The sequence below is a fragment of the Notamacropus eugenii genome, chromosome 3 (assembly GCF_028372415.1).
Source record: "Notamacropus eugenii isolate mMacEug1 chromosome 3, mMacEug1.pri_v2, whole genome shotgun sequence".
Classification (NCBI taxonomy): Eukaryota; Metazoa; Chordata; class Mammalia; order Diprotodontia; family Macropodidae; genus Notamacropus; species Notamacropus eugenii.
In genome coordinates this window covers 296385219-296395788 of record NC_092874.1, presented here as the reverse complement: position 1 = coordinate 296395788, position 10570 = coordinate 296385219, and the positions used below count along the sequence as shown (strand labels likewise).

The 10570-nt window shown below is 48.0% G+C and overlaps 1 protein-coding gene across 1 annotated transcript; it reads left to right on the top strand.

Moving 5' to 3' along the window:
- Positions 1–4162: 4162 nt before the first annotated feature.
- Positions 4163–8992, top strand: LOC140532061 (SUN domain-containing protein 2-like). Its single transcript, XM_072650609.1, has 11 exons — positions 4163–4237; positions 4481–4732; positions 4887–4964; positions 5689–5732; positions 6084–6249; positions 6564–6785; positions 6967–7051; positions 7261–7376; positions 7528–7695; positions 8543–8635; positions 8879–8992. The coding sequence occupies exons 1-11, from the start codon at positions 4163–4165 to the stop codon at positions 8990–8992; spliced, it is 1413 nt and encodes a 470-aa protein (XP_072506710.1).
- Positions 8993–10570: the final 1578 nt, after the last annotated feature.

Here is a 10570-nt window from a genome sequence, read left to right as displayed (position 1 = left end):
TGCCTTATTGCTATATCTAGCAGTTGCTGTAACTGGTACAACACTGAATAGCAATGGTTGGCAATGGACTTTCTTCCTTTACCGTGATCTTACTGGGAAGGCTTATCCCCATTACATATCATGCTTGCTCTTGGTTTTAGTTAGATAATACTTATTTTAAAGAAGACTCCATTTATTCCTGTGCTTTCTAGTGTTTTTCAACAGGGATGAGGCATTTTGTCAAAAGCTTTGTCTGCACCTGTTGAAATCATATAAATTTGTTGTCTATGTTATTGATATAATCAGTTACATTTATAGTTTTCCTAATAATTGACCCAGGCCCAACTTCTTGGTATCAATCCAGCTTGGTCACAGTGTCACAATATATCTTTGTGATATATTCCTGTAATCTCCTTTCTTAGCATTTAATATTTTTCATCAATATTCATTAAGGAAATTGATCTATAGTTCCCTTTCTTGGGGAGACGTGACTCTCCTTGGTTTGGGTATCAAGATTATATTTTTGTCATAGAAAGAATTTGATAAGATTCTATCTTTACCTGTTTTTCAAATCGTTTATTTAGTGTTGGAATTGATTACTTTTTAATCATTTGGAAAAATTTGATTTAGTCCTGGGGTTTTTTCTTAGAGAGATCATTTATAGCTTGTTTCGTTCCTTTTTCTAAGATGGGGTTATTTAAGGGCTCTGTTAAACAGGACTATTTATATTTGTAAAATTCATTTCATTTAGATTTTCATTTTTATTATTGGCATGTAGTTGGGCAACAAAGCTCCTAGTAATTACTTTTATTTTCTCTTCATAGATTGTAAATTCACTGTTTTCATTTTCTGATGTAATAATTTGGTTTTCTTTTGTAAAAATTAAATTAGCCAAGGATTTATCTATTTAATTGTTTTTCTCAAAGCTTATAGTTTTATTTATTAGTTCATTGGGGTTTTGTTCTTTCAATTTCGTTCATCTTTCTATCGATTCAAGATTTTAATTTTGGTGTTTAATTGGGAAGGGATTAATCTGTTGGTTTTCTAAATATTTTAGTTGCATGTCTAATTCTTTAATCTTTTTTTTTTCTCTCTTTGATTGATGTAAGCATTTGAAAATATACATTTCCCTCTAAGTCCTGCATTGACTGCATCCCCAAAATTTAGTTATGTCATTGTCACCATGAAATTGTTAACCATTTCTATGATTTGTTCTTTGACTCATCCATTCTTTAGGATCCATTCTGTAAGATCCATTCTTTTTCTCCAACTCCTCTATTTGTGTATCTTTCTGTTTCAAGCATATTTCTTGTAAATAACATATTGTTGGATTCTGGTTTCTAATCCATTCAACTGTATTCTTCCATTTTATGAGTGAGTTCATCCCATTCCCATTCACAGTTGTGTTCATTAAATGTATATTTTTTTCCATGCTATTCTTTTACACTCATCCTTTTGTTTTTTACTCTGTCCCTTCTTCAGTAGTCTTTTGTTTCTGACCTTTGCCTCCCTTAATCTATCCCGTCATTCTTCCCTCCCCCTCACCTTTCTCTTAGACACTTTTCCTCCTACTTCTCCTTGCGTAAAATGAATCTCTCCATCTCATTGTGTGTGTATGTGTATTCTTCCCTCTTTCAACCAGTTCAGATGAGAATAAGGTTCGTGTTGCCTGTTCCCCTCTTCTGTCCCTCCCATTGTATAAACTCTTTCTAGTGCTCCCCATTTATGAGATAACTTTCCCCATTCTTTCTCTCCTTCCCCACAACCTTCCAGTGCATTTCTCTTCTCCACCCTTCCATTCTTTTGAGATCCTCACAACATAATACAGTCATTCAGGTCGCTATCTATTTAGACTGCTTCTAGGACCCGTGGTGATCATAAAATTCTGAAGTGGTTACATGTATCATCTTGCCACACAAGGGATCTAAACAATTTGCCCTTTTTTAGTGACTTGTGATTTCTCACTCATGTTCACCTTATTATTCTTCTCCTGAGTTCTGTGTTTGAATGTCAAATTTTCTATTCTGTTCTGGTCTTTTCATCAGGAATGCTTGAAAGTTCTCTATTTCAGGAAGGGTCCTTATTCCCCTGTAGGACGATACACAGTTTTGCTGGGTAGTTTAATCTTATTGTGGGCTCTAATCCTAGATCTTTTCCACTCCAGAATATGATATCCCAAGCCCTGTACTCCTTTAATGTGGAAGCTTCTAAATCTCATGTGTCCTGACAGTACTGGATTATTTCTCTCTGGCTATTTGCAGAATTTTCTCCTTGACCTGGCAGTTCTGGATTTAGAACAGTTGCTGGGAGTTTTCATGTAGGGGTTTCTTTCAGGAAATGATTTGTGGTTTCAAGTTCTACTTTGCCCTCTGATTCTAACACATCGGGGCATTTTCCTTTGTAATATCTTAAAATATTATGTTGAGCTCCTTTTTTGTTCCTGGCTTTTGGATAGACAAATGACTCTCCAATTCTCTCTCCTCAATCCATTTCTAGGTCATTGGAGTTTTGTATGAGATCCTATACATTTTCTCTTGAATTGATTTTATTTTTTGTTGTTGTCTCCTAGAGTTATTAGCTTCTATTTGCTCAGTTCTAATTTTTAAGGAATTCAGTATTTTTGTGCCTCTTTTACTAATTATTCATTCTTTTCTCATATCTTTCTTGTACCGCTTTTTAAAAATTTTTCCTCTTCCACTCTTAAAATCACTTTTTGTTCATTTTTATCTCATTCTTTAACTCTTCTAGGAATTCTTGTTCAACTCTTATCCAATCTACCCTTTTTCTTGGAGGATTTGCTTAAAGATATCTTCAAGTCATTGGCTTCTTCTGTCTTTCTGTCTTGAGCCATAGTAGCCCTTTGTGGTCAGGTTCAGTTTTGTTTACTCATTCTTCCAGCCTATTTCTTGACTATGAACTTGATGTTGGCATTGGGCTCAGCTCACCTCTGGGCTTTCTTAGTTCAGTCCGCAAACTTTCAGTGCTTCCATAGTGGTGATATCTGTTCACTGCTATTCTTGTCTGAGTTGTGCAAGTTCCTGACTCAGGTTTAGGTCTTCTGGCTTGCGGGTGCTGGAGTTTCTGTAGAATGATATTGGACTCAGTCATTGTTAGCACACTTTGAGGTTCTGCAGGTTCAGAGGGACCGAACTTATTGAGTCTTCTTGCGTCTGGGTCTCCTACCCGAGGTATCCCACTGCAGGACTAAAAGTGAACATTGAGCCCCCAGCTGTGCTCTGGGGCTCAGGTCCAGAACCTCTTTGCAGAACCCCTTTCTTGATCAGTGCTCAGCTAGGGCCTCGCTCACTCATAACTGCTCCTCTCAGCCCTACGTCTGTAGCCTAGAAGAGTCATTTGGCCCCCTTCATGCTCCCAGGATAGCCTGGGATCTGCTCCTGCTCAGGGATTCAGTTCTAGCCCTTTTACCATCCTTGGGCAATGAAATGCTTCCCACTGTCCTGGCTGCCATTATGTTGGGCTCCTGGCCAGCCCCCACCTCAGTGTCCACAGCTCTCTTATTTCTTAAGCTTCCCTGGGCTGGAGAAATGGCGCACAGGGATGTTTTCTTGGCTTTCCTCATGAGAATGTGGTCTGGCACATTATCTAGATGGTTAGAGAGGAGGTGGGCTGGGCTCATCAAAAATGCCCACCCTCCCTCTGTTCTCTTGGTTCTGCCCCTGTGCTGTGTGGTTGGTGGGGAGGGGACCTTCTGCATGCTTAGCCTCCTTTGTACCTCTTGGGGAGGTCTCTGACCTGGCTTTTTGCCCTGAGCTCTCTCAGCTTCTTTGCCATTTCGACCCTGGTGACCCTGGCCCTCCCTCATCACTCTCCTGGCTCACTGCCGCAGTGTCCTGAGTGGCCTCCCTGCCTCCAGTCTGTTCTGCACTCTGCTCTCAAAGGAACTTTCCTTAAGAACAGAGCAGACCAAGTGACTTCCCTCCTCAGTCAATGGCAGGGCCTCCCCTTTGCCCCCCAGAGGAAAACAGCCCCACCCTGTCTTTCCAGCCTTAGCCTCATTGGTCTTCTGTACTCCTTTCACACTCGGTGACCCTACCCAAATGGCTGCCCCCATGCTGAGAATTCATTCTGGTGCTCTTTCTTCCAGTCAGCCTGTCAACCCACATGTATTTATTAAGCACTTCCTCAGTGCCGGGTCCCGGCCTAGGGGACACAGGTACACAAAATGAAACCATTCCCATTGACCAGGAACTTCCATTCTCAGGCGGAGACCAACAATGCTTACGTTTTTGTAAATAGCGTAAGTGTGAAATGAAGAAATCTGCCGACAGCAGTTAAACGACCTGGTGGCTTTTAATGTCCTTGTCTCCTCCATTCAAATGGAAGTTCTTCGTACACAAGAAAGGTTTCCTTCTTGGTCCTTGTGTTCTCAGCACTCAGCCCCACCTCGGGCACACAGTGGTGCTTAACAAATGCCCAGTGCTCCTTGTTCCTCCTCCTAAGAGACTTTTCATCTTTGTGTGTTTTCCTCCTTGTTCCCAAGGCTGAACAGCATGTCCTGTCCAAGGTTCATGCCCTAGAAAGGCGGCTGGAAACTCTGGCTTCTGAATACTCTGCACGTTGGCAGAAGGAGGCCATCAGGCTGGAGTTGCTGGAGCTGCAGGGGGCCAGTGGGAATGGAGGTGGAAAAAGCCTGAGCCACGAGGATATTTCAACTCTCCTGGAGGGCCTGATGAGCCAATGGGAACCCACCCTGAAGAAGGACTTCCGTAGGGACACCACTGCCCACATCCAGGTGAGGAGAACGCTCTGCTAAGAAGACCAGGTCGGCAAGCCCAGCTAGTGGAAGGCATAGAGGTCTTGAGGTGAGGCAGCACTCTGGGCTTGGCAGGACCTGCCAAGTTCTCTGGGTCTTGTTGAACGCCTGTCTCCTTTTTGGTGGTCTCCAGGAAGCACTCACCACCCTCAGGGCAGAACATCGGCAAGATTTGGATAATGTTCTAAAGAAGATTTCTCAGGCATCCCAGGTAATCCAGAAGCTCTGACGCTTCTGGAGGCAGAGACACAGGGGATGGAGGGCGGGGAGGGGGGGCGCGGGGGGAGTGGGGCGGAGGGGTGGAGAGGGGGCAGAGACGTCTTGGGGGAGGTCACTTGTAGCTGGAAATGTTGGTGCTGCTGTCAGTAGACCTAACACTTGCTTACAGGTTTCTGGCCAGATTCCATACTTGTATGGGAGCATATTCGATTGACTCATTGTCCCTGAGAGCTCCTGTCTGAGGACTCTGGATCCCCTTGTCCGAAGGATAAGCAGAGAGCTTACTGATCTAAAGCAACCTAAGCCTCCTCCTGTAGCTCCTTTCTGGAACCCCTTTCCTGTACTGAGCACATCCATGCATGAAGACTAGGGAGGGATAAGATTGTCAATGAGAAGACTGTAACTCAACAGCTGAGTTTGAAACTCTTTTCAGGGACTGAGAAGTGACCTCACCACTCTAGGGAAAGTGGTTCATGCCTAATCTCAGCTGAGTTGGGGTCTCTGTCAGATGCCTCCTCTTGGTGGGATGATAAGGGAGGAGTCCAGTCTTTGAAAGGTCTAGCCCAAACTCAAGGTCAAGATTTCTGGAGCCCAACAGTTTGCAGAGACTCAGATCCTCCTTAGCAGACAGAGGGTCCACCCAGAGGAGACAATGAGTCCCCAGAGTGTGGTTTGGTGTTTTCATCAGTCTCATTGTGCCATCATCTTCCTTACAGGAGCTGGAAAGCTGGGTGCTCCAGCTAAAATCTGAATGGCAGAGGTAAGGCCCCAAACTAACTGGCAAAGAGAAGAGGAGGGAAGGAAGGCTAGAAAACTAGACCAGAGAAAGCACCACTGAGATTCTCTGGGGGGGTGTCAGTAGAGCCAGAATACTTGGGTTAGCATGTCCATAGGATTAATCCCAGCTGGTAAGGACCTCAGAGAGCAGATGAGGGTCCTGAGGCCTGGGAAGGAAATGACTTGCCCAGGGTCACACAGGGAGTAAATGTCAGGGAAGACTTGCACCCAGATCTCTGGTTCTGTTCTTTCCCTTTGATAGTGGTTCTGCTTGACTCTATCCTGTGTCACTAGCCAGTGGCTGCCCTTCTCTTTTCCTTTTGTCACTGTCTAGTTTGGCCCAAGAAGCCCTCCAGGAAAACATATTAAAGGCTATGGGTCCACTGGAGGCCCAGCTGGCTGGCCTGAGACAGGAACTGGCAGCCCTGAGCCAGAGACAGGCTGCAGTGGCAGAGGAAGTAGACCTTTGGCCACAGAAGATGGCAGCCCTGCGCAGTGATGTGAGTCCTCCAGTCCACCACTTAGACCACATGTGCCCCTCTCTCCAAGGTGGGCTGCCTGAGCATCTGCCCAGGGAGACCCAACCCTCTAAGGTGTCCACTGGGGTCCAATGAGATCTTTTTTGGTAGACCTGAAAGCAGTGGAAAAATGCCAGTCACTTGGTTCACAACCGTCCCTTCCCTGGCACCAGGAAGACATGCATAGGCTCTGAGCTCTCAGAGTCTTTCTAGACACCCCCTCCCCAGGTCCCCTGTCCCGGCCCTCTTTCTTCCTTACCTCTACTGTTTTGTGGATGGTCTCTGGTGGTTTCTAGGTGGAGTCTCAGTTCCCAGCCTGGATCAGTCAGTACCTTCTTCGAGACAAGGGCGCTAAGGCTGGGCTTCTTCAGCTGGAGGAGGTACAGGCCCAACTTCGGGACCTGGAGCACAGAATCCTCACTCAGGTGGCAGAAGGGCAGGTCAAATCTGCCAGTGAAGCTGCTGCCAGCCTGAGGCTGACCCTTCACAAGGAAGGAGTGACTGGGGTCACAGAGGAGGTGAGGCCTGCCCCATTCCCTGTCTGCCTGTCGGAGGTCATGGGTTTGCCCTGAGAGGAGCCTCCAGGGAAGGAAGGGGAAGCCCTGGCAGAGCAGGTAGCACACGTGGCCCTCTGGTGAAAGGGCTGGGCCAGTTCTGCAGGCAGCTAGGCCCATGAGTCCATCCATGCCTGTCTTTTAGGATGTGCACCAGATTGTGAATGAGGCCCTGAAGAGATACAGTGAAGACCGCATTGGGCTAGTGGATTATGCCCTGGAGTCCTCAGGTAGGTAGCCTGTAGAAAGCCAGAGGGCTGGGGACATGATGGTTGCCCATTAAGGGACAGCAGGAATTAAAAACTCATGATGCCCCTTATGGGACGGGGCAGTTGAAGGGCTGATGCCCTGGCAGTGACCCCTCATCTTCAGGACTACCTCTGTGTCCTGCCAGCCCTCAGCTGCCCCCACCTCACTTCTCTCCCTCTTGTTCTTTCAGGGGCCAGCATCATCAGTAGCCGCTGCTCAGAGACCTATGATACCAAGACGGCCCTTCTCAGTCTGTTTGGCATCCCCTTGTGGTACTATTTCCAATCCCCAAGAGCCATCCTCCAGGTATGACAGAACAAAGGGCCCCCAGCTTGGCTCTCTGCCATCTCCCACCTTCTGTGGGGGCTGGGCTCTCAAGGTGGGAGGATTACACAATGGAAATCTATTCCATTGGCTGCCCACCTGACTTGTCACCTGACTTGTCTTCTGCCCACAGCCAGATGTTTACCCTGGCAACTGCTGGGCATTCCGGGGCCCCCAGGGCTTTGCTGTGGTTCGATTATCTGCCCGCATCCACCTCACTGCTGTCACCTTGGAGCATGTACCCAAAGCCCTGTCTCCCATCAGCAACATCCCTAGCGCCCCCAAGGATTTTGTCATCTTGGTGAGTATCTGAGCCTTGCAGCTCTCCATTCCAGTATGCCTGACAGCCATTTCTTAACAGCAGCATTGTGAGGTGAGGAATGGAAGGATGTGCCCATTTTACAGCTGGGATATTGAGGCTGGTCTCTGGACTCCACAACCAGCCCTTTCCCTGCTCCCCCTCTTCTTAGAGAGAAGCCAGAAGAGGACAGCTGACAGCAGTCAAGATTTCAATGCTGTCTCAGGGTCCTTTTATACAACTCCTTTATACATGGGTGCCTCCATGGCCAGGTGTCCCATGGGGGAGCTGAGTGGGGATGATGAGCACCATTCCCTACAGTCACCTCCTTAGGGCAGAGTTGGAATGTCCTCATAAGGAGGATGTGGGTGAAAAAAGTGGAGCCAGAGGAGAAGAAGAAACGTGTAGGGGAACAGGATGCTTCAGGACCTAAATCCTGATAGATGAAGAAACTGAGGCACCTACAATTAAATTGTGTGTCCCAAGCCATTCAGCAGCTTAGGGGAAGAGGCAGAGAAGGAGGCCAGGGGCTTGGAGGGAAAAGGATCTGTCTACTGAGTTAGTGAGAGATGCTGGAAGGTGAGGGGACCAAAGAAGGAAACATCATGGTGGCTTTTGCTTTCTCCCCTTTACTCTCCCCAATGTATCCCCCACTACACCCCCTTCCTCCTCCTCTTCCACCTCCTCCTCCACAACCTCCCCTTCCTTTGCCTCCCTGGATTGATCTGGATTCATGTCCTAACAGCATGACCTTTCCTCTAACCCCCTCCCATCCATCCATCCATCCATCCATCCATCCATCCATCCATCCATCCATCCATCCCTTCCCTTTGCTTTTCCTTCTCTGTAGGGGCTAAATGAAGATTCACAGTCGGAAGGGGTGGTCCTCGGGCACTTTACCTATGATAATGCTGGGGAGTCCATTCAGACCTTCCACTTTCAGGTATGGAGGGCTGGCCCCACAGTGTCCCAGGGAGGCTGGTGCTCTTGAAGGCTAGATCACCAGCCATGGGGATGCTGTGGCTTTGCTAGGAGCTGCAGTTTGAGCCAGGACCCCATGGTTCTGATAGCAACCTGAGGGATAACATTCAGCCACTGAAGAAGGCCTGGGGGGGACGGGCTCTGGGGTCAGGATGTCCACCAAGGGATCACGAGCCTTCCTGACCCCAGTCTCCTCTTCCCACAGGGCAATGACACAGCCCCATACCAGGTGGTCGAACTTCGGATCTTAAGCAACTGGGGTCACCCTGAGTACACCTGCATTTACCGCTTCCGGGTCCATGGGAAGCCTGCCAATTAGCCTCTCCCCCCCAGGGCCTTTCCCCTCTTTCCCCCTTCAGCCCCTCCCCTCCCCCAGCAAGCACTTCATCCCACTTTCTCGCCCTCTCCCACACTTCATCCCTTATGGCCACTGTGGCTTCTGGGAGAGATACAAGGTGGGAGCCTACCACCATGGAGCAGTTTGGCCCCACCCTGCCCTCTCTGATGGAGAGGAGATCACCAGCTCAGCTATTTGTTTCACTCCCCATCCTCTTGAGGGTCAGGTGGCCCAGCTCCCTACCAGGCCCTGCCTGCCCTCAGGAGGTGTATACACAGCTATGTATGATATGTTGAAGGTGTGAGTCAAGACATCATGAGGGCCTTATTATGCTCAGCAGCACTCAGAACCACAGCTTAGGCCACCTTAGCTTACCTTGCCCAAGAGTCTAGGTCAAAGAACTTGGTTTATTGAGGGCATGACAACTTGGGCAGTTCCAAAGGGCAGACTGGTAGACAGTCTGTCTTGGGCATGCCCCAGCAGGTGGCTAAAGCTCCCATCCATGGTAGCATGCATAGTTCTCTTTACCATGGGGCATGATGGGGGCAGTCTTTGAAATCTGAAGTATCTGGGACTGGCCACAATTCCCTGGTGTTAAGTTTATTGGGATAGAGTTGGGGTTAGTTTTTTGGAGTTAAGGCTGGGATGGGAGGGGAAGGGCAAATTCTTTGGCCCTGCGGGCCGATTGTATTATGTATATAGATAGATATTTATATTTATACATAGATCTCTTTGTTCTTTGTTATCAGACAGAAAAGCTACAGGCTTCATTTCCGGCTTCCTCCCCCTGGGGCCCAGGGTGATATTCACTCCAGCTCCAGCTTGGGGTGGGGGGCAGGCTGTCAGGCACGGATCCTCACAGTGACATTGCCATCCTTCCTGCCTTTTACTGTAGGAGGGAAGGCAGGCCTTCACACCACAGGGCTGGCCACTGGTCCCTGAAGCAAGCAGGGGCACTCACTCATCTGCAGGCTTTGGGGGTCACCAGCAGACAGTGGCAGGCTGACCCTAGCTGGCCCTCAACCCAGTTTGCTCCCTCTGCTTCTGTTCGCTTACCAGGAAGCTGGCGTCTGAGCAGCCCTGCATAGGAACCTACAGATGGGGTCTTAGTTCTTCCCCATCACAAAGGCTACTGTTTAATTCTTTACTTTGATTTTTTAATCAACAAATTCTAATTTATGCCTATGCAAATATAAATTTTCCCTGGGATCTGTGGCTTCTCCTTGTCCACCTGTTGCTCTTGAGGCCAACTTGGAGTAGTGGGGAAAAGAAGGTGGTATTCTGGTAGAAACTCCCTGGTTAAAGGGTGGCTTCCTTGCTGCTGAGTGAGGCCTGGGAGGGATTGTCCTGGGCATCGAGAGGGAGCTAAGCCCAGGCCTGGGCTGGGAGAAGCAAAGCTGGGTAAGGGAACCAGAGGAGGCTTTCTCATTTCTGCCTGCTCCTTTAAAGCTCACCCAAGGCCTCTCCTGGTCTTAATCCTCCCTCAGTGCGCCCAAATTGATGTTTTATACTTCCTTGTGTGTGTCTGCATATCCATACATAAACACACACCTATCCAGA